The 24,152-nt window shown below is 38.4% G+C and overlaps 2 protein-coding genes across 2 annotated transcripts; one reads left to right on the top strand and one right to left on the bottom strand.

Annotated features, from left to right (window-relative positions):
• Positions 1 to 4,708: 4,708 nt before the first annotated feature.
• On the bottom strand, positions 4,709 to 8,427 carry LOC126626801 (uncharacterized). The gene is made up of 7 exons (XM_050296195.1): positions 8,364 to 8,427; positions 8,079 to 8,252; positions 7,823 to 7,943; positions 7,333 to 7,399; positions 6,464 to 6,526; positions 4,849 to 6,147; positions 4,709 to 4,733 (listed from the first exon to the last, which is right to left on the bottom strand). The coding sequence occupies exons 6-7, from the start codon at positions 6,141 to 6,143 to the stop codon at positions 4,709 to 4,711; spliced, it is 1,320 nt and encodes a 439-aa protein (XP_050152152.1). The 5' UTR covers positions 6,144 to 6,147; positions 6,464 to 6,526; positions 7,333 to 7,399; positions 7,823 to 7,943; positions 8,079 to 8,252; positions 8,364 to 8,427.
• A 5,753-nt stretch (positions 8,428 to 14,180) lies between these two features.
• Positions 14,181 to 15,266, top strand: LOC126625102 (uncharacterized). Its single transcript, XM_050294179.1, has 3 exons — positions 14,181 to 14,591; positions 14,678 to 14,731; positions 14,840 to 15,266. The coding sequence occupies exons 1-3, from the start codon at positions 14,273 to 14,275 to the stop codon at positions 14,992 to 14,994; spliced, it is 528 nt and encodes a 175-aa protein (XP_050150136.1). The 5' UTR covers positions 14,181 to 14,272; the 3' UTR covers positions 14,995 to 15,266.
• The last annotated feature ends 8,886 nt before the right edge of the window (positions 15,267 to 24,152 follow it).

Here is a 24,152-nt window from a genome sequence, read left to right as displayed (position 1 = left end):
TATGCATCATATATCAATCATATAACTCATGTGAAATTCACCTTTTCCAAATAATTCTATGCATGGCATTTTAAAAACGTTTTCTCATAAAAATGCATTTTCTGGGAAAACAATAGCATATAGGTAATACGAAAACAAAACTGCCCACTCACTGATAAGTCGACGGGTCGTAACCCCCGTGGCGTCCCTGGATGCGGTCGTCCTCGGGATACGTCTCACCTATATGCGAAACAACTATAAAAACATTAATTTTAAGCATATCACCAATAATTCGAAATAACTTCTCATACGATGCTCAATTTTGGTATATGAATATACCACATCGACCTACTCGACGTCACGAGCGTCGAGAAATTTTTAGAAAAATTTTTGGAAGCCCCACGCGCCCCCACGCGCCACACGTGGCACGGGTCCACGCGCTGGCCACGCGCAGCACGTGCAGCGCACGTGTCATCTTCTTCGCAGGTCTCGCCGGACTGGTTTTCTGGCGGCCGGACTCCGGCCGAACTCCGGCCGAATTTCAAACTCACTGTTCTCCTTCGTTTTTCACCCATTTTCTTCGTATTTTATACCAAATTGAAGCCCTAAGAGTGTACTATCACGTTGGACTAGTTTTAGGGCCTAAAAACTACGAAATCTCACCTTGCAAAAACCAAGGATTCGGCCAAACTTGAAACCTACGATCCCGACGTCCAAAACTCTCCAACGAACGTCCCCGAGCTTCCTTAGGACCTCCTAAAGCTCACCACAAGCTTGAAATCTCCTGAAACACAACATTTTACGTTCGCATGAACAGTACCTCAAAAATGGAGGTTCGGGATTCACATGAAATCGAAGGTTTCACTTCCTAAAACTAGCACCAATGAACTCAGGACGTCAAAACGATGAAGATACATACCTTATTTGCCCCGATCCGCCAAGTTTTGAAGGGTTTTGGTGGTGGTCCGTACGATATGGGTGTGTTTGGGTGTGAGGTCGGGAGAGAGAGAGAGACTGAGAGAGTGATCGAGAGGGAGGAGAGAAAGGGACTGATCTTGTGTGGTCAAACCAATCCACACCATCCAAAATCTCTCTTAAGTCCCTAACCACAAAAATATAAAATCAACTTCCAAAATATTTCTAACTTAAACAACTTCTTAAAAGTTTAGGGACCAAACATTTTCAAAACGTAATACACCCATACCTTGATACCTGACAAGGGCATTTTTGTCCTTTCACATTCCCGCCAAAAGTACCTCCGGGACGGGCTGTGACAATCTCCCCTCCTTATAGAATTTCGTCCCCGAAATTCCCATAACCAAATAAATCAATTAATACTCGTAAAATAACCTTGGGTACACCTCTCTCATCCGGTCTTCCGTCTCCCAAGTAGCTTCCTCTGCAGAATGGTTCCTCCACAACACCTTGACCAAACTCACCGTCTTGTTCCTTAGAACCTTATCTTTCCAATCCAAGATAGTGACCGGTTCCTCATCATACGTCAAATCCGGATTAATCTCTAACGGTTGAGGAGGGATCACATGAGAAGGATCAGAAATATAATGCCGAAGCATAGAGACGTGGAACACATTATGGACCTTAGATAACTCCGGAGGCAGTTCCAACCGGTAGGCAACTTCACCAACTCTTTCAATGATCACATAAGGTCCAATATATCTCGGACTTAGCTTCCCTCTTTTCCCAAATCGTACCACACCTCTCCAAGGCGACAATTTCAAGAATACCCAATCACCCACATCATACACTCGATCAGTAGTATGCCGATCCGCTAAACTCTTATGTCGATCCTGGGCTGCTTTCAGGTTTGACTTAATTACCTGAACATTTTGAGTCGTCTCATCCACGATCTCAGGGCCTTCTAATACCCGTTCACCAACCTCAGACCAACACAATGGCGTTCGACACGCCCTACCATAAAGTGCCTCGAATGGGGACATACCAATGCTCGAGTGAAAACTGTTATTATAAGCAAACTCCATTAAGTCCAGACGATCATGCCAAGAATCACCAAATTGTAATACCGAAGATCTCAACATATCTTCCAACGTCTGAATGGTCCTCTCTGATTGCCCATCAGTTTGAGGATGATAAGCTGTGCTATACAGTAATTGAGTACCCAGAGCTTCCTGAAAAGCCACCCAAAATTTAGAAGTAAACCTCGGGTCTCGATCGGAGATAATATTTACTGGGACTCCATGATACTTGACAATCTTCGAAATAAACAACTTAGCCAATTTATTCAGAGGGTATTTCTCCCTCACTGGAATGAAATGCGCCGACTTGGTGAGTCGATCCACAATTACCCAAATACCATCAAATCCATTTCGCGTACGAGGAAGTTTATACACGAAATCCATGGTTATATTTTCCCATTTCCACTGGGGAACAGGAAGGGGTTGCATTCGCCCAAAGGGCTTCTTCCTTTCTGCTTTCACTTGCTGGCAAATAATACACCTGCTCACATATTCTGCAATTTCTCTTTTCATACCCGGCCAATAATAAAATGGTCGAATGGTATGATACATTTTTGTTCCTCCCGGATGCATCGCATAAGCTGAACAATGTGCTTCATCCAGAATTTCCTTCTTCAATTCCTCATTATTCGGAACATACATTCTGTCTTCTTGCATGAGCATACCATCTGATTCCCGAATTCTGAGGTCTTTCTTTTTCCCTTCACTTCTTAACTGAACCAACTCCTGAATTTCTTCATCCACCATTTGAGATGCAAGTATACGCTCCACCAAAACTGGCCTGACTTGAAAACTAGCAAGAAATGCTCCACCTTGATTCTCCCACTCCAATCTTACTCCAGTTGCCCTCAGTTCAGCAAGAAGAGGAACACGACTAGCATATAGGGCATTAAGTCTACCTTGTGGTTTCCTACTCAGTGCATCCGCTACTACATTAGCACGACCTGGATGGTATTCAATAGAACAATCATAATCACTTAACAATTCCATCCACCTTCGCTGACGAAGATTAAGATCATGCTGAGTAAACAAATACTGAAGACTCTTGTGATCAGTGAAGATCTTACACTTCTCACCATACAAGTAATGCCTCCAAATTTTCAAAGCAAAAACAATTGCTGCCAATTCAAGATCGTGAGTAGGATAGTTCCTTTCATGATTTTTCAACTGCCTAGAAGCATAGGCAATCACCTTATTATGCTGCATCAAAACACATCCCAAACCATTTAATGAAGCATCACAATATATCTCAAAATTACCGCTATCGTCGGGAAGTACCAACACCGGTGCATGAGTGAGGCAATACTTCAATTGTTGAAAACTCCGCTCACAATTCTCATCCCACTCAAATTTAACATCCTTCCTGGTCAACTTTGTCAACGGTAAAGCAATCATAGAGAAATCCTGAACGAACCGTCGATAATAACCTGCTAAGCCAAGAAAGCTTCGTACCTCCGTGACGGTTCGAGGTTGCTCCCAATTCTCCACTGCTGCAATCTTTTGAGGATCAACTTGAATACCTTGAGCTGATACAACATGCCCCAAAAATGCCACTTCAGTCAACCAAAACTGACATTTACTGAACTTGGCATACAACTGATGCTCCCTTAATTTCCTTAACACCAAATTAAGGTGTCGGATATGATCTGCTTGGGACTTAGAGTATACCAGAATATCGTCAATAAAAACAATAACGAATTTATCAAGATATTTCTGGAATACCTCATTCATTAATCTCATAAAAGCTGCAGGTGCATTAGTCAACCCAAACGGCATAACCGAAAATTCATAATGTCCGTACCGAGTTCGGAAAGCCGTCTTAGGTACATCATCTTCTTTAATCTTCAATTGATAATATCCAGATCTCAAATCAATCTTAGAAAATACACACGCACCTTTCAGCTGATCGAACAAATCATCAATGCGAGGCAATGGATAACGGTTTTTAATCGTTACCCGGTTCAATTGTCTATAATCAATACACAATCGAAAAGTTCCATCCTTCTTTCTCACAAATAATACTGGGGCACCCCAAGGTGAAGAACTAGGTTGAATAAAACCTTTATCAAGTAATTCTTGCAACTGGATTTTTAATTCCCTCAACTCAGCAGGAGCCATTCTATAAGGAGTCAGAGATATAGGGTCCGTACCTGGAAGCAAATCAATAGAGAATTCCACCTCCCTGTCTGGTGGTAATCCCGGTAAATCATCAGGGAATACATCCGGATAATGTCTGACCACACCAACTTCTTCTATACTAGTAGGAGCAACATCATTTAATACCACATGTGCCAAATATCCCTGACAACCCTTCGATAATAATTTCCTCGCCCTTATGGCAGAAATAACTCCATGTCTCACCCCACTTCTCTCGCCCACAAAAGTAACCTCGGGTAATCCAGGACGATAAAAAGTAACTGATTTACCATAACAATCAATATGGGCACGATTATGGTGTAACCAATCGGCCCCTAAAATCACATCAAAATCCACAATATCTAACGGAATAAGATCAGCGGACATAATCACGCCCTCAACCATCACTGGACACCCCAGATACACACTATCCACATAACATTTATCTCCTCTAGGCATGGCAAACTCTAAATCAAATCCTAGAGGTGAAGGGTGAGGTTGGGTTATTTGAGCAAACGTATGAGAAATCACAGAGTGCGTAGCACCACAATCAATCAAAACCTTAGCAAAATGACCAAGAACATTCAACGTACCCATAATCAAGTCTGGATGGTTCTGAGCCTCCTGCAAAGAAATATGATTAATTCGCCCCTGAGCCTGCTGTCGTCCACCTCGGCCTCTATTGCCCTGATTACCTCGTCCCTGAGGATTACGCCCCTGACCTGGCTGACTAAGCTGCCTGGATGATCCTGCACCACCCGTAGCAACTTCCCCCTGACGGGGCTGGCCTCCCTGATGCCACTGCGATCCACCAGCTGGCATAGAGGAATAAGATGAATAACCTCCAAAATCCTGAGAATATCCAGCCTGAGAGTAAGGCTCCTGGGAATACTGATAAGGTCCGGGAGCATACGGAGCAGCATCCCCCTGATAGTGGTAAGCACCACCACGACTCGGCTGGCCATAACCACCCGGTCCAAAACTCTGCTGAACTGGTGCTGGAGGTGGCATGTTAGTCTGCTGCGGTCTCTGCTGACCCTGAGGGCACTGAGAAGCCCGATGTCCCATCTTCCCACACGTAAAGCAAGCACCAGAACCTCTCCTACACTCACCATGGTGACGGAAGTTACAACGGCGACACCATGGAGCGCCAGATCCACCAGCATCCCTCTGACCCTGAAATCTGGGTCCACCAGAAAATCTTCCACCACCTCTCCTCGGGCCAGTAAAACTATATCCCCCACTAGAAGAACTCGAACTCGCTCCACTCTTCTTAAAACTCTGTGTCTGTCGAGGTCCCGGAATAGAAATACCCTTACCTTTGTCATTCTTCTTCTGACCCTCATTCTTGTCCTCGTCATCCTCACTGTCAGGAAGATTATCAGAGTCCTCCATCCTAACCAGAATCTCGAAATACTCATGATAATCAGCGCAGGGAAGTGCATTGGCAAAGGTACGCCACTTCTTCTTAGATCCCAACTTGAAACGTCGAAGCATCTCTCCCTGATTACCAGCGGTATCAGTGTCATAACGAGACAAATCAGTAAACTTTCTATAATATTCATGTGCCGACATATTTCTCTGTTTCAACCTGGTGAATTCCTGCTTCTTACGGTCAATATACTCAGGAGGGACAAATCTCTTCATAAAATGCTCTTTGAACACTTTCCAGTCGGCTGCCGTCTCAGGTGACATATACCTAGCCTGATTCATCCACCATGCTGCTGGTTCACGACCCAAAAACCAAGTGGTGGTCTCCACCCACCTATTAGCAGGGAGATTCCCCTGACTCTGCATCACCTGGAAGGTTTTCTCAATATGATCAAGCCATTTCTCTGCCCCCTCATGACTTTCATTACCCATAAATCGATCTAACTTCAAGTTGTACATGGTCTCCAGAGGTGTCCTCGGAGGAGGGGGAGGACGAATCACATTCTGTAAAGCCTGGGCCATCGCTTCCCCTAACTGAGTAATATCCGGGAAATTAGGTTCAGAAGTACGGCGGGACTCTCTACGCTCTCTACGAGGCGGCATGATTCTGACAGAAAACATCAAAAGATCGTTAAGACATTAACAAATTTACAGGACTGCAACCTAGGCTCTGATACCAAACTGACACACCCTGATCCGGAGGATCCAGGTGTGCTGGCCGTCACGTGGGCGTGACGTAACCATAAGCACGACACGGAAGCGTAATAACAACATAAATCAACAGAAATTCAAACCAAACTCAACATAACCACATACGGACATATCCGGACGAGTTTACAAGTAAACACATAAGTTCAGAGCATAGGTTATCTGCAGTCAAGTAGGACTAAAATAAAAATACATCACCCTCAGGTGAGTCCTACATGTCCCAAATCTGTCAGAAAGCCGGAAAGGACCTCGTGAGCCAACCACCGTTAAACTAGAACCTGGAGGGGCGCAAAACAAAATGAGTGGGTCAGTAAAACAAATTAGTTTTCCAAAACATTTCATTAAAACAATTATATCCCCTCGCCGTAAAAACCTGTATACTTTCCCAGAAATATATATAACCATATAAAATCTCAAAACTTAAATCTCAAATCTTTAACATTTTCAAGAAAACATGCCATGCCATAAATCAAAATATAAATCAGGTGAAATAAGGAATCAATCGGAGACCCTGCAGTTGGTCCTATACGATTAATTCAATAGCTCAATATCTCACTAAGCCGGAGTCACCACAGTGACCTATACGGCCCTACTCTGCACATCACTCGGAACTACGTAAGGTAGTCTGTACGATGAAAGGTGTAAAAATACGCTCTAGTGCTTCTCTCATCATATCATCAGCGCGCATAACTAAGGTCACCCACTAGTCGGAATCACGCCTAGTGATCTGTACGACTAGCATGTCGGAACCCTCACATGGTCTGTACGACATCCACCTACTTGGATCCAAGGCGAGCGTGCGGTGTGGTGAATAATATAAGCACTAACACCTAGGGTGCAGATTATGAGCTCAACACATCTCAACAACAACAATTCAATGAATAAATGAACTCACCTGACTTACCTGTGCCTCCACAGCACCATGCAACATGTATGCATCATATATCAATCATATAACTCATGTGAAATTCACCTTTTCCAAATAATTCTATGCATGGCATTTTAAAAACGTTTTCTCATAAAAATGCATTTTCTGGGAAAACAATAGCATATAGGTAATACGAAAACAAAACTGCCCACTCACTGATAAGTCGACGGGTCGTAACCCCCGTGGCGTCCCTGGATGCGGTCGTCCTCGGGATACGTCTCACCTATATGCGAAACAACTATAAAAACATTAATTTTAAGCATATCACCAATAATTCGAAATAACTTCTCATACGATGCTCAATTTTGGTATATGAATATACCACATCGACCTACTCGACGTCACGAGCGTCGAGAAATTTTTAGAAAAATTTTTGGAAGCCCCACGCGCCCCCACGCGCCACACGTGGCACGGGTCCACGCGCTGGCCACGCGCAGCACGTGCAGCGCACGTGTCATCTTCTTCGCAGGTCTCGCCGGACTGGTTTTCTGGCGGCCGGACTCCGGCCGAACTCCGGCCGAATTTCAAACTCACTGTTCTCCTTCGTTTTTCACCCATTTTCTTCGTATTTTATACCAAATTGAAGCCCTAAGAGTGTACTATCACGTTGGACTAGTTTTAGGGCCTAAAAACTACGAAATCTCACCTTGCAAAAACCAAGGATTCGGCCAAACTTGAAACCTACGATCCCGACGTCCAAAACTCTCCAACGAACGTCCCCGAGCTTCCTTAGGACCTCCTAAAGCTCACCACAAGCTTGAAATCTCCTGAAACACAACATTTTACGTTCGCATGAACAGTACCTCAAAAATGGAGGTTCGGGATTCACATGAAATCGAAGGTTTCACTTCCTAAAACTAGCACCAATGAACTCAGGACGTCAAAACGATGAAGATACATACCTTATTTGCCCCGATCCGCCAAGTTTTGAAGGGTTTTGGTGGTGGTCCGTACGATATGGGTGTGTTTGGGTGTGAGGTCGGGAGAGAGAGAGAGACTGAGAGAGTGATCGAGAGGGAGGAGAGAAAGGGACTGATCTTGTGTGGTCAAACCAATCCACACCATCCAAAATCTCTCTTAAGTCCCTAACCACAAAAATATAAAATCAACTTCCAAAATATTTCTAACTTAAACAACTTCTTAAAAGTTTAGGGACCAAACATTTTCAAAACGTAATACACCCATACCTTGATACCTGACAAGGGCATTTTTGTCCTTTCACATTCCCGCCAAAAGTACCTCCGGGACGGGCTGTGACATGAGAAGTGAGGGCCAAAGAGAGAGAATGGAACATTAGCTTGAAAGCAATGCTAGGGGTTGAGGTGGGATTGTATTTGGTGTTGGGTATATATACTTCAAGCTCTCAAATCCAACGAAATCCACTCCTCCATGAAATACTACCAAATCTTTATTTTTTGAATACCCATAGATTTAGAAGCATTCTAAAAATGTCTTTTAAAATCTCACTTGAAACCTCAGGATTTGGATGTATTTTTAAAATCCTCTTAAATCCTAATTTGACGACACCATAATTTCAAAGTCTTTTAAAATCCTTTTCTAAAATCCTAATTGACTACGCTCTGATTTTAAAGTCCATTAAAATCATGTCAAATCCTAATTTAACTACGCCCCCCTTATTTTGACAAATGATAAGCGATATATTCGAACTCAAGTAAAAATGATGAAACACAATGCTTTAGAGCAACTCCACCATGGGAAACCCCTCCCCCCAAGCTATTCACTATTTAATCCAACCAGTAAACAATAACTGCCCTTAATGAACAGTAATTACCTTTTGCATCTCCACCGTTGCACTTGAATAGCCCTGGCAATAGGCAATAAAATATTAGTTTTTTTTATAAAAATAATACAAAATAATTTTATTTGTAATTTCGGATAAGATTTTTAATAGTTATCGTTGCGCCACGTGTCATTATCAGAAAAGACAATTATTGGTGATGGATTTCAATAAGATTTTTATCTAATGTCGTCGTGTCACGTGTTGTTACCTTTTCAGAATCTTTGAGGATAGATTTCGATCAGATTTTAAATCGTTATCGTTGCGCCACGTGTCATTATTCGAAAAGATAATTATTGGTGATGGATTTCGATAAAAATTTTATCCAATGTCGTCATGTCACGTGTTATTACCTTTTCAGAATCTTTGAAGATATATTTCGATCAAATTTTTAACGAATGACGGCATGCCACGTGACACTATTTACAACCTAATCCTTTATGAATCCTCCATATAATCCATCATCCATCCTCTGAAATCTCACATCAATTTTCTTAAGATCCCTATCATTATTCATAGTTTCTGTTTCCTTCTTCACCAAAATCAAAATATGTATCATTATTCATAATTTCTGCTTCCTTCTTACAATGTCTTCTTCTTCAAGGATGATGTGGGAAATTGATCAGCAAGATGAATAATTGTTTAACCAATCAAAATGAATGTTCAATCTCTAGGTGGCCCAAAATGAGATGAAATATGATGAAGATCGTAGAATGAGAGATGACGAAGTAAGAATGGCTAGAGCCTCACATTCCCATCGAGTCATCCAAGTTGTGGCTTAAATCTCCAGGCCCAGCCGTTTCGGAAACCTTGATAGAAACAAGCAACGACGAGGTGTGGACCTCTTGGACAATTATTTTGTCTGTAACAGTGCATTCCCTGATACGTAATTCAAACGTCGTTTTAGAATAGAACGACATTTGTTCAACAAAATCATGATTGCTGTTTGCAACCATGATTCTTAGTTTGTGCAAAAGAATGATGCTTTTGGTATTATGAGTCTCTTTCTTGAGCAAAAAAATACTGTTACGATGCGGATGCTTGCGTATAGAGCATCTGTAGACCAAGTGGATGAGATAGCGAGGATGGGGAAATCAACCATTCTTGAGTCCCTCATGAAGTTTTGCGGAGTAATCGAATCTATCTACACCGTAGAGTACCTCCGAAAACCTAATGACATGGACTTGCAAAGACTTTTGAAGAAGGACGAGATGCGAGGTTTTCCTGGGATGATTAGAAGCATCGATTGTATGCACTAGATGTGGAAAAACTATTCAAATGCATGGCAAGGCGCTTATGGGGACAGAAAATGAGCAAAAAGTATCATTTTGGAGGCGGTGGAATCTTTTGATACATGGATTTGGCACGCTTTTTTTGGAGTTTCGGGAGCTCAAAATGACCTAAATGTCTGTTCCCAATCCCCAATGTTCAACAATGTCCTACAAGGAAAGGCACCAAAAGTCACGTACTGCATTAATGGACATGTACAACGGGCCATACTACCTAGCAGACAACATTTACCCAAGGTGATCATCATTTGTCAAAATAGTGCCACATCCACAAAGTGCAAAGGAAAAACACTTTGCAGCTGTTAAGAAGGGTGCAGGAAAGATATGGATCATTGTTTTGGTATCCCCCAAGCTCGTTGTGCGATTGTTAGGGGTGCTGCGAGAATGTTTGATGTAGAGTTGCTTAGATCCATCATGATGGCGTGTATCATTCTTCACAACATAATTGTGGAAGATGAGTACGATTATGATGTTGTTGATGAATATGAGTTAGACACAATGAACAATTCAAGAACACGTATATATTGTGCTCATGACGCCACCAAAGAACCCGTGCAACATGAGCCATTAGAAAGGGATGGACATTACAATGAATTAATCGTTCAACGATATACTACACTTCAAATGCCATATATGCACAATGCCTAACAAATTGATTTGATAGAGCACCAGTGGGAATTGAAACAAGCTTAAGATACTTAAGTTCATTTAGTGTGTTTGTTTTTACTTGGTGTTTTTTTTTTCAGTTCATTTAGTGAGTTTTTTATTATTTGGTATGTTTATGTAATTTTATTTGGTGTGTTTATGTCATTTGCAATAAATTACCAAAAAGTACTCTATTCATCATCACTTTAAATAAAGTACTAAATTCAATAAATTGGAAACAACATAAAATACTCTATTCAATAAATAATAAATTACAACCTAAAATGATTGGAAAATTATGGGCTCCAATTACAAAAACTACTCTATTCATCATCACTTAACCAATTTGTGGTGCTAGGATGATCTTTTCTTGTCGTGCTAGAACCATCTTCTCTTGCTCTCGCTTCTCTTGCACGTCTCTTTCGCACCACTTCCGCTTTCTCTGACTTCCAAAAATATTTAGAATTTGAAGACTTCCCTTCTAAAGGCGTGTTCATAATTTCACGATCTCGTTGAGTCATTCTTTCTTCTCTAACTTGTTCCCTTTCTTGCCTAAGTAACTCTATTTCCCTCGCATTAGCTTGAAATGTTCTCTCAACAGTTGCAGTTTTTGCCTCATTTCTAGCCTTATCAGCCTCAAATTTCGCCATTTCCCGCGCCAAAGTCATTTCACCTTGGCGAGCAGGTTCTTCCATATACTTTGCATAATCATTCTTGGAAGCACTCCCTTTTTTCTTTGAAGCCTTCTTACCTTGAAGCCTAATTGGATAACGGGTCGACCCCAAAGCTTGTTCAAGGGGGTTTCGGGCGCTTCTTCTACGTCATCTTCATCAACATGCGAGGCATGATCGGGTGTAGAGTGTAGAGGGGTGCTGTTCATGAAAACTTCTGGACCGACATGCACAACTCTGAATTTAGGACAATCTTTGACAATATTCCAACATTCTCACAGGGTGAATGATTTGTTTTTGCTTTTGCTTTTGGCATTATACCAAACTTGTGCTTGAAGTTCCTACACAATGCAGGAGAAGAAATAATTATAATGAAAGTAGCTAACAAATAAATAATACAAACAAATAATTAAATGAATGTAGGTAACAAATAAATAATACAAACAAATAATTATAATGAAAGTAGGTAACAAATAAATATAATCAAAGTAGGTAACAAATAAATAATATATTGTTACCTAATCCGCTAAATTTTCCCCACTTCAAATATTACCACTAGCTTGTGCCAAGGCGTCTCTCCACATACTAAACAATTGGCTAAGTATTTTCCAACAACTAGACATCTTTTCCCACCCATTTACTCAAGATAATTGGTATGAATAAGACTCCACATTTCTCGCAACTACATCTCTTTACCCGTAAGCGAATTATGAGTAACTTCAACCCAGCTACTACACAACGCAACATTTTCAAGAAGCGTCCAATTCGTACCTGCATCAGTAGTCATTTTGTTGGAAAAAATTGGATTGAAACTTTGAGAGAAAGATAGGAATGTGGTTGAAAGTAGTTGAGAAAATATGAAATTACGGTGTAGGGTAGAAGATAATGAGAAGGTATTTATAGAAAAGTAAAATCTTTTTTTTTTTCAAAAACAAAATTTCCGGATTTTTATTAATTTTTTACATTTTTTTTAATTTTTATTCACCTAATTAATCTCTACCGTTGGATTTAAATTTTTTTTGAATTTTAGCACTCCAGATTGTGCCATGTGGCACAACGGTAACATATCATAATTTTAAAATGTTTTTTCTTTTTTTTTTTAATTTATAACGTCGAATAATGTGGATCGTTGATCTCATATCCAATGGCTAAAATTAAATAAGGTTTTTGAATTTTTTTTACCGTTGGAAATCCAATGGCCCGAAATTTGTTACAATTGAAATCCAACGAACTAGGGGAAGCCAAGTGGCTTCCCAACGGTAACACTTTTTCACTGCGCCACGGGCCCCAGTTCCCGCAACCTTGTCTGCCAACGCGATCCTATGCGCATTTGAGGCACACGCGCCTGACAAAAAAAAATAAATAAATAAAAGGAGCTGACGTTTGGCGGACGTCAGCTGTGCGTCAGAAAGCCTTCGGGCTCTCAGGCTGGCAATTCATGTCAGGCCTCTCTCTCGGGCTAGCACAAGCTGGAGCAAGTAGGCCAGGCTACTATCCTTTATTTTGGGGCCTGTCGCTGGGGCTACTCCACACGATGGAGTTGCTCTTAAGGCTGTCTCTAAACTGCCCGGGGGGGCCCCAAAATTTTGGGTCCAAATCATTTGCAAGCGCTGTAGTTTGATGGTGGGAAAGATATGAATTTGAGTTTGGGGGGAGAATGCAAATGAGCCAAGCTGCAGCAACAACATGTGAATTGGGGGGAGTGGCGGGCCTTTACGTCAGACGAGTGGAGAAAGATATTCGTTGCGGCTGAGCTGACAATAAGCCAAGTTTCTACGGTTGAGATGCAGACGTTGTTACCATCCATGATCCATCGGCTATCACACCTTCTAGCTTATGATCGAGGGAGGCGCGCCCAACTACATTCATTTTTCCTAGTACTATGTTGTGCGGTCCAAATTTATTGACAGTAGCTATCTAATAGTCTTTTTTGAAAGAAAAAAAAATCAACGGTTACTTTTTAAATTCAACGGTTCAAATCTAATTTGATCAATTTTAAAGATAATGAAAATGACCCAACAACTTAAACTTGAATCAAAAGTTCAAAATAATATTATTAGTTCATCCAAATCAGTTCCAACAAACATCAAAAAGCATGTAGGACATCTAAACATATAGTTCTCATATGTCAGAAATAATTATGATATATAATGGTATCCAACTAAAAAATATCTCAACAACTTCTTTTTTGAAATTTGATTTTTTTCCACTTAAAAAGTTTGTTAAAAAAAAAGATAAATTATACAAAAACTATTTCTAAATTGTTAGCAAAAAAATTCAAAAGAGTACAAAAATTAAACAAAATTATAAAATTAGGGTGAGAATTATATGTCTCTTATTCTTAGGAAAAATTTACTTACCTCATACATATAATAAGTATTTAAAAATGTGAAGCTATCAGTTGGTATTACGATGTAGTGGTATTCTTCTTTACTTATAAATGAGAAATCTTATATTTAATTTTTACCAAAGACGAATTTGAGATACATACTTATATAGAACAAAATTTTATCCATAATTCTCTTTTTATTTTGTTTTTTAAAAAGCGACGAATCGAAACAAAAAGAAAAAGAAAGTTCTTATTTAAAAATGCCACATTAGAGTACTGGACACACAACAGCTCACTAATAATTTCTTTATCTTTCGCTTTCTCTTCTCTCTCTGTGTTTCTCCCTGTCTGTGAGTCTGTGACCATGCAAAGACAGTCACTGGGCGGCTCGCCGTCGAAGCTCCACCAGGCCCACGGCGGACCCAAGGACCAGACTCTCACCGTCGATGACTCCCCCAACCGCATTAAGGATCTTTTAGCCTTTTCCACCACCGCCTCCTCCTCCTCCTCCTCTTCAATCTCTGCAGCCTATGAAGACGACGAGGACCATAAAGCATCGAAGCCTCACCGTCTGTCATCACCGCCGTCCATTGCACCGCACAAATCCATCCACGTCATCCCCGTCCTCACCCTCCTCTGCTTCCTCATCCTCTTCCTCTTCTCCCACGTCCCCTCCCAATCAGGTACACTTTTATTTAATCAACGGCTCTTCGCTCATCTCTTCCTCATTTGAATCCCAATCCTGACCTTCCTTTTTGTTCCGTTTCAGATTTGGCTCAGTTCAATGGCTTCACTAAACTGCCTGGATCGGCGAAGCGCGTTGGTACGCAATGCGGATGAAATTATTCTCAATCTCTCAATCCTGACCGTCGGTTTTTCAGTTCTTACTTTTGTTTTTTTTTTTCTTTTTTTTTTGTTTTTTGTTTTGTAGTTTCTGCCGACAGCGAAATCGACGGCATCGGGCGATTTATTGACATCCGGAAGAGCGATGTTTTGGCGATCCGCAGCCTGAGGAATTTGCAGGACACTCAAACCCAAAACCTCGTCCCCAGATCTCGCTCTCACCGAAAAATCGCCGATTTTTAATCCGCATTCCCTGGTACTCTTCTCTGCTGTAATCCCCACGCCACTACTGTGCTCTACTAGCTAGCTCTTCGTCGTGGTTACCTCGGATGAACTCGCACGCGCGTCACCGTCAGCATCTGTTCGCACGTGCGTCTTGCAGAACAGAGGCTTTCTTTTTCTTTTCTTTTTCTTTTTTTTTTTAATTTGTTTTTTAATTATTTTGGTGTAAAAATATTACATAAGCCCCTGAGTCGCTTAATTAATTTATAGAAAAATTTCGAATAGAGGAATAACGTAAATTTTTAAAGTTTTTTTACTTTTGTGAATTACTCGAGTGTGTGTTGTACGGAAGAGAGGCGTAAATTAGAGAAAAGGACGTAAACGTGCGCCCGGTGTGATACAGCTGGATGTTCGTAGTCGACCGTTGCTGCACATCGGGTTTTGGTTGGGTGGACCCCAGCTGGAAACTTGTAGTAATGTGTTGGGTGGTGGGGGTGAGAATCAGGTGCGTACAGTTACAGGGACATCATATACTTAAATGCGTTTATCTCGTGGGATCCATCCGGACGAATATATTAGATTTAGAAAATTTTAACGAAAAGCTTTTGGTACTCTTTATTTTAAAAAAAAAAATTATATTTTTAAACTAAAAAGTCAATTATGATACTATTTATTTTACCCTTTATTTTATACTTATCGTTAAAACTAAAATTTTTCAAACCCTTTTTATTAGTTTTCTTTTAGATTTACTGTGACATTGGCATAATCTGTAAATGCTGTAACTATTAAACTATTATTTCATGAATAATTCTTGCACGAGCAAATGTATATATTCCACGATTTGTTAATAATGTATCTTCGTAATATAAACTTTATAAGCACCATTTTAAGTCATTCCTTCCTATATATATAAAAAAAAAAACATTCGGATCAAATATAATGCATTTATATGTATAGAACAATTTGACAGTACAAGGGATCAGCAACACATTCATAATAAATTGTATAGTTATTTGGTACATTTGAATGATTAAACATTAATCTTTGATTTGAATGAATTTTTTTTTATATGAATGATCTTCAAATGAAACTTAAGAAATTAAATAATTCGGATTATAAAATTTATATAACAAAAATTCATTATTTGCAAATAGTAAAATATAAGAAGAATGCGAGTATTATTTTTATTAATTATCCAAACTAGTTTTGTCGGACAAAGGCTCTGGTGGTTACCAAGTTAAACTGGTTGCTTATTCCACACCGTTGGATACTTTCCACCATTATCTAACCGTTCATTTTATCCAGTGTAAAGTCAACTTCGGAGTATACTAGAATTCACTCACTTTTTATGCTTTGTAATTTGAAAACCAGTCTTGAAAAGAAAACGGTCGGATAATCCAGAAAACAAATTTTGTGCATGAGAGTTATCCAAAGTGGATTGCCTTGGTGGATATGTTCAAGTGACTCACTGATTTGGGTCAATAATATATTATTAACGATATTGTCTCATTTTAATCATCTGCATAGTCTGAGAGACGTTGAGTTTTATCGTCAAAAACTTTAGTGTTATTCGTAGTAAAACTACTCATTTTATAAAATAGTAGTATAATCTATCAGGTTTTCTCTGTGAGATCGTGTTCTTTGACATTATTGTGCATGTGTTTTTCCAATACCCATTCAAATTACATTGCAGAGTTCAAATCAATAATTCAATTGAATGCATAAATATTATATCTTATCACACTCATCTTTTTATTATTATCATTATTCTCATCTACAAAAAAGAAAAGAAAAAAGAGATGAAATTGTTTAAACTCGGATGTAGCGAATTGAATACAAAGACAATCCACCGCTAACTACTTATCTTAGACAATTGTAAGCCTTTTATTTTCCTTTATTTGCGATTATGTGAAGATAAAATGCTTTATAACAAGATACTTTAAGGGTTACCTATATGGAAGGGAGAAGAATTCTCTCCCCTCCTAATCTCTCTCCTCTTCATTCCCTTCCTATTTAAACAGTTACGGTTTAGCCACGTTAACATTTTATATATTTTTTTATAGAGATAATAAGATAAAAAATAATATGTGAGAGGAGAAGAGGGAAGGGGATGAGAATAGAAGGGGAGATAATCCTACTCCATATGGAAGACAGTAGACCCCATATTAAAGCATGAAGTCTTGTGCGACAAAATCATATAATATATAATATTGTGTGTGTGTAGGAAACCTTTAAGGGAAGGGATCTCCATTTTTTTATAAAAATGGAGATTAGTTGTAGGATCCACGTCACATTGAACTTTAACAATCTGAACTGCCTATGTTTCAAGTTGCATCTTATAGATCATTCTTGCAAAATATTAGCCAAATCAGAAATGTTTAAGACATCTAATTGAGTTCAAAGAAATTAACGAATACTTTGTTGTATAAGAAACAATAAAATTTTATCTTGATAGTTAAATAGACAAATGGATTTGGATTGAATTGAATTTTTGCAAAGATAATTTATGAATCGAGACTTACAAAATAAACAGTTCAAATCATTAAAGTTCGATATAGTGTGAGCCGCATACCTAATTCTTTTTTTTTTTAAATAGAAATCTCTTTGCATAAAAGGCTTGTATATATAATATATGTGTGTGTGTATACATCCAATGGCGGAATATATCTTATGCATTTGAGTGCCGTATATTCTAACTGTTCCTCCTATTAGCAGTTTTTTATATTATATTTGTTGTTGTTACTTTTTAAATAATAGATCAGGGATGCAGTAGAATGAGGTGTCCTCGACAATAAATAGTATGTGACAAACATTATTTGGAACGGTAAAGCGTCGCCTTCAAATTAGTTTGGATTTTTTCTTTTGGCCAGTAGCTCTTGTGATTGTTATTACAATTCTACCGATAATTTGTGGATTGTCTTGATGAATATTACATTTTCGATGAAATGCATCTTTTGAAAAAATTTGGCAAGCCTTGGCAAAACGCTTTAGCACGTTTTGCTCGACAAACCACATCATCAGGCCTTAGGAGTTGTCGATATATCTAGGCAGATAATGAAAGTCTGCTAAGTGCTTGACTAAATGCCTACGAAAAATACTAAAAAAGTTTGCGCGCTGCACACGTTTGGATCTTTTACACTAAAACCCTAAGAGGCAGAATCATGCATCCACCATTGGTCTCCCTCCTCCTACTCGAGCTTAGAATATTGATATCACTTATAATAAATAAATAAATAAATAAATAAAATGTCAATTTGTGAGAATGATTGATCATTTTTGTGGGTTCCATTAATAGCATATATTAGGGGATGCATAATTGTTCTAAACCCTACGAAAAGAAAGATGTGTGGTAGGTTTATGACACGTACATGTTTGTCCTTGACGGTACTTTCCTTCTATTGGTTAGACTCGGACTCAAAATATAGCGTGTTTGATACTGAACTATTACCAATTCAAAAGAATTCAAATTTGTTTAAAAAATATAATGCACCGTCCAACTTGAGTGTATTTGATTCACCTAGCGTGGAGTCAATTTGAAGTGTTTTTATTTTAAATAGTATGTTAAGTTGATATTCATAGAATTGTAGGTGCTCTACCTACCAAGTGGATATGTTAAGCTAGTCAGCATAAATTGTAGTCGGAGAAGAGGGAGGTCGGTTACAAAAACATAAGTTAATCAGCATAATTGGTTTTGAATTGTTAATTAATATTGGTCACCATTTACTACCAAAATAAAAAAAGTAAAATATGGTCCCGAATATTGAATAAAAAGGGTGGTCCCTGCAATAAGGAGTGGGGCTTAAAGAAATAATGGTTCCAGGCTGTTGTTTTATTTGGTGGAGCCTTGTCTTTCTTTTATAGTTTTTTTGTTTTTTGAATAAACGATATTATCTATACTGAAAGAAAATGAATGGGTTTAGCCTAACAATTGACTAGCAATAATGTGGTTCAAATTTTCTTTTGACGAGAATCAAACCTAGACCTCTCACTTACAAGTGAAGAGAAATATTATTAGATCATAGTACTCAATGACACTTCTTTTATAATTATAGTTGTGGCATAAATGATGAGAATGCACAACCTAATACTCTAAACTTAAACTAAATTATCCAACAACAAAAAATCCTAAATTATCCAAAACCTTCACTAACAAGCTTTCTCTTTTTTTTTTTTTTTTTTTTTTTTTTCCATTTTACTTTCTTCCTTTCCTTTTTTTCTTTTCAGTTGTAAACTGTCCAAAAGGAAGGAGGATTCTCTCCTTTTTTTTTTCTTTTTTTTTTCTTTTTTTTTCCTCCCCTTCTCTTTCCTTCTATTTGAACAGGTACAATTAATCCTGAACTTGAAATGCTATGTCACTCCGGTACTCTGACATTTCCAACATAAGATCCTTGTGACGACCATGAGCACACCTCAAGACTGGTCTCCTCTGCCTCATAAGTTAAATCTCGGACTTCCTTACAAAGTGTTAGCTCCGCATTTTCCTAGTCTATATGGATGCATATGAATGATAAACTTGCTTAAATGCTTCACGCGCTTTTTCAACGTGCATCATCCTGAATTTGATACTAAGACTAGACACAACTTGAAACAATTCAATAATCAAATTTTAATACACAATATTACACTTGCAAACTCTATTTTTGGGTCAATTATAAGATTAAGTTAAGGATTTGTCTAGCTTGCTTTTGCCACATTCTCAAGCAAGTGGCTATCATTTACCTTCCTACAATCTGTTTTAGATTAGTGGGTACAAAACTGCAACTTTCATAATTATGATCTATAGGCATTTGTGCATATTATTTTGGGTGAATTGTTAATTTAATCTCCTGAATTATTACCTGAGGGAAAATTAAGTTTCTAAACTATTTTTTCAAATGAATTAGTCATTGAATTATAAAAATATGCCAATTACATCGCTAATATTATATTCGAAGCTACTATATTCATTTTTTTGTCAATTTAAGTCACGTTACTTGCATATGATACACATTGGATGATAGATAGATAATTTTTATAAAGAAATATTGTATGGAGTTAACTTTGAAGGGTAAATAAATGTTAGATTCGCAACCTATATGAAATGTTAAGGGCTTATATGTGAGAAAATGATGATATTACTCCAAAACGTGTCAAATGACTTAAGTTGATGAAAATTTGGATAAAATAGCTTCGAATATAATAGTATAAATGAAATTAGCAATTTTTAATGAATTTAGGGACTTATTTTACTGAAAAAATAATTCAACGACCTAATTTTCATTAAGATGATAGTTTAAGGACTAAATCAGCACTTCACCCTATTATTTTTCCAAAAAAAAATGAGGACTACACTCACAGTCATTTGATCTGTTTTAATGGATCACTAAGACTAAATAATGAGGACCATAGGATTTAAAATAAGTGGTCCAGATTTCTGGATCTATCGATCTCGGACACAGAAATCCAAAGAAGACTGCAATTCAATATTGGGAACATGATTGTACTTTTGAAAAATTTTCAACAGTAGGGAGTGAATTAGTTAAATTTCATTTCAACGACTATCCGTCGTAAGAACAAGGACATGATTAAATAAATCAATTATTAAAGCTATATTTAACCTGTCACTAACACAATGATCTAGTATTATTCTACGTACTTGTTAGAGGTTTTATTTCTAATAAATCGTACACACTTCAATCTCATGCACATTTCTAAAGGGGGCAGAAAATCTTAGGAAGTAAGTTTTCGTTTTATGAACTGCACACAACTTTAAGATCTATTATGTCACAACCCGTCCCGGAATTACCTTATCGTTGATGTGAAAAGACAAAATTACCCTTAAGGTGATTAAGGTACGTGTGACATATTATTTGGAATTATTCATACTCTCCCAAACTTTTAGAAAATTGTAAGTGGATTAAAATTGGTTTGTAAATTGTGTGGTTAGGGACCTAAAGGGATTGGATGGTGATTGTTTTGGTTGGACCACACGGGACACCTCTTCTCTCTCTTCCCTGAGCCCTCTCTCTCTCCTCCTTCTCAGTTCTCTCACTCTCTCTCCCTCTCGAAACCGTACGGACAAAGAACAAAGCCCTCAAATCTTCACAGATCGAAGGTTCTAAGGTAAGAATCGAACTCCTCTTGAGTCCCTAAGTTCAAATATACTAATTTTAGAACTTAAGACCTTCGATATCATCATGAAACCATAACTCCGAAAATGTGTAATGTTCATGCACACGTGAATTGTTGAATTTCAGGGAATTCTAAGCTTACAGTGAGCTTAGTAAGGTCCTAAGGAAGCTCGGAGTGTTTAGTTTGAAGGTTTTGGACGTTAGGATCGTCGGGTTCGAAGTTGGCTGGTTTTCTTGGAATTTCTCCAGTGAGATTTCGTATGTTTTTTAACCTTAAAATAGTGTAACGTGATTCTACACGCTTAGGGCTTCAATTTGATATAAAAATGCGTGAAAAATGGTTGAGATATGACGGAGAACAAGGAGATTGAAAAATCTCCAGTTTTTCGGCAACCGGCAAAACCAGTCCTGCGACTGGAGGAAGAATGTGACGCGCGTGGGTCCGTGCCCCTCTAGGCGCGTGGGGGCACGTGCGGCCTCGAATTTCTTTTCTAAAAATACCTCGACGTTCGTGACGTCAAGTAGGTCATTGTGGTATATTCATATACCCAAATTGAGCATCATATGAGAAGTTATTACGAATTGTCGGTTATGTGCTTTAATTAACGTTTTTATAGTTGCTTCGCATATAGGTGATACCTATCCCGAGGACGAGCGCATTCAAGGACGTCACGGGGGTTACGACCCTTCGACTTACCAGTGAGTGGGCAGTTATTTTATGTTATTACCTATATACTACTGAATTTCCCAGAAATTGAATTTAAATGAAAGTATGTTTTTAAAATGCCATGCATGCATATTATGAATTATATGAATTAGTAATTGATGCATATATATGTGAAATGGTGCTGTGGATGCACATGTGAGTATCAGGTGAGTTTTATGTTAATCATGTAATTTATTGTGATGTGAATTGTATTGAAAGCTCAAACCTACACCCCTGGTGTTAGTGCTTATATTATTCACCCTGCACCGCACGCTCACCTTGGATCCAAGTAGGTGCATGTCGTACAGACCATGAGAGGGTTTCGACATGTCGTACAGACCATAGAGTGGTTCCGACTGTAGGTGATTTTAGATTATTATACAGTTGTTTATGAGAGAAGCACTAGAGCGTATTCTTACACCATTCTTATCATACATACTACTTCAGGTAATTCCGATTTACGTGCAGAGTAGCACCGTACAGATCACTGTGGTGACTCCGGTTGGTTTGGATATTGAGCTTTAGAATTAACCGTACAGGACCAATTGCAGGGTCTTCGGTTGATTCCTTATTTCACCTGTTATAATGTTGCATTCTTATTTTGTTATTGACGCTTATGGCATGGCATACTTTCTGGTTTTTTTGTAAAGATTTGTGATTTGAGATATAGGAAGATTTATATGCATATTATGTTATTTTCTAGGAAAGTATATAGGTTTTACAGCGAGGGATTAGAAATGTTATTATTTGAAATGTTTTCGAAAAGCTTTGTTTTACTGACCCACTCAACTTTGTTTTGCGCCCTTCCAGGTTCTAGTTAGCAGCGTTGGTGGCCACGAGGATTCCCACGGCATTCTGACAGACTACTCATGTAGGACTCACCTTCGGGTGTTGTAATTTAGTAATGTTCCTACTTGACTGCACCTAGTACTTATGCTCTGAATATGTGTGTTTCACACTTAAACTTACTCTAGCATGCCAGTTGGATATTATTGCTAGTATTTGGTTTTTATTTCTTCGTATTTCTCTTACCTATTGCTTCCGCGTCATACTTTTGGTTACGTCACACTCACGTGACGGCCAGCACGCCTTGATTTTAGAATCGGGGTGTGTCATATTACAAGTCATCGATCTATTTCCAGGTTTTTATTTAGAGAGAATACAAAATCATGGAATAGTTTTCGAAAGAAATATAAATTCAATATTGTTCTTCAATATAATGAAATGATAGAGCTATTCACGTGCTCATTTTTATTTCCTACACACTTTTGTTAAATTTTTTACTATTAATTTTATTCAATTCATTATATCTGAGGATCAAAAATTAAAAAAGGTGTGCGAGAATTAAATATAAATGTGTGTTCCTTGGATTTTGAGAAGGCAGTTGCTAATTGTTATCGGTAGCTTTGAGTCGTGACATAAACTTCTCTCCATGCAGACATCCAAACCTCCAATTTTCAAAAATCAAGAACATTGATAGATTGGTATATAATTACATGAGGTGACATCTACGAAATATTTGATAGCATTATCATAGGCCGTTAAGTTATTTTGCCCCAACTAATCCCTAAATCAAACGAGGATCCTTTTTGTGAGGATTTCGAGAATCCTCAAATTGTATCCGTTTAATATTATATGACTAGTTTTCGTCAAGTAGTATTTATGTTTAATTTTGAGAATTGTTATTGGTACTTTAAAATTCTCATTCTACATTCCAAACTTTCTATATTTAGAAAGAAAAATACACTTGTGAGGAGTGTGGAATGAGATTTTTGAAGTGCCAATAACACTTCCCTTAATTTTATATAAAAATATTTAAAATGATTTATGACTGCACGATATACGATAAACGGATACAATTTAAGAATTTGAGAATCCTTAGGATCCTCACAAAATCCGGAGAGGATCCTCATTCCTCTAAATCATATTTTTGTGTCCCACATTGCCATATTCCGTTTAGTACTGGTTTGGTACTGAGATGCTTTTATAAAAAGTGGGTATCAAAAAAAGTTGAGCTCAAAAAGATGTTTGGTAAACACTTAAAAACGGCTTATTTTCACAGTTTTGGGTGAAAAAAAGCTGAAAATATGAAGCAGCAAAAATGAGCTTATTTTCACATCACAGCAGAAACATTTTTTTTTCAAAACACGGTAATTCCAAATCAGCCCTTAAGTCCGTTAAGGTTTCTACTAAAAACGCTAATGTGCCATGTGAGAAACCCAATGCTTTCCTATGGGCATCCTTCATCCTCCACCTCCTTCCTCCCGTGCCCACCCCATCCCCTTCTCCCACATCCATGACAGTCGCAATAACCCAATACCCACCCTCCAAGCCATCAGTATGTGAGCCAACCCTGATCTACA

The sequence above is a fragment of the Malus sylvestris genome, chromosome 6 (genome assembly GCF_916048215.2).
Source record: "Malus sylvestris chromosome 6, drMalSylv7.2, whole genome shotgun sequence".
NCBI classification, from domain to species: domain Eukaryota; kingdom Viridiplantae; phylum Streptophyta; class Magnoliopsida; order Rosales; family Rosaceae; genus Malus; species Malus sylvestris.
The sequence above is the reverse complement of the archived record's forward strand: the minus strand, read 5'-3'. Positions and strand labels throughout refer to the sequence as shown.

What these genes read in the sequence shown, in the direction of transcription:
- LOC126626801 (XM_050296195.1), bottom strand. Translation starts at nt 6,143, where the DNA reads ATGCCGCCTCGTAGAGAGCGTAGAGAGTCCCGCCGTACTTCTGAACCT. An exon ending in GGTGGTGCAGGATCATCCAG is followed by an intron (nt 4,734 to 4,848) that starts GCAGCTTAGTCA and finishes ATTTCTTTGCAG; the next exon opens with GAGGCTCAGAACCATCCAGA.
- LOC126625102 (XM_050294179.1), top strand. Translation starts at nt 14,273, where the DNA reads ATGCAAAGACAGTCACTGGGCGGCTCGCCGTCGAAGCTCCACCAGGCC. An exon ending in CCACGTCCCCTCCCAATCAG is followed by an intron (nt 14,592 to 14,677) that starts GTACACTTTTAT and finishes GTTCCGTTTCAG; the next exon opens with ATTTGGCTCAGTTCAATGGC. An exon ending in TGGATCGGCGAAGCGCGTTG is followed by an intron (nt 14,732 to 14,839) that starts GTACGCAATGCG and finishes TTTGTTTTGTAG; the next exon opens with TTTCTGCCGACAGCGAAATC.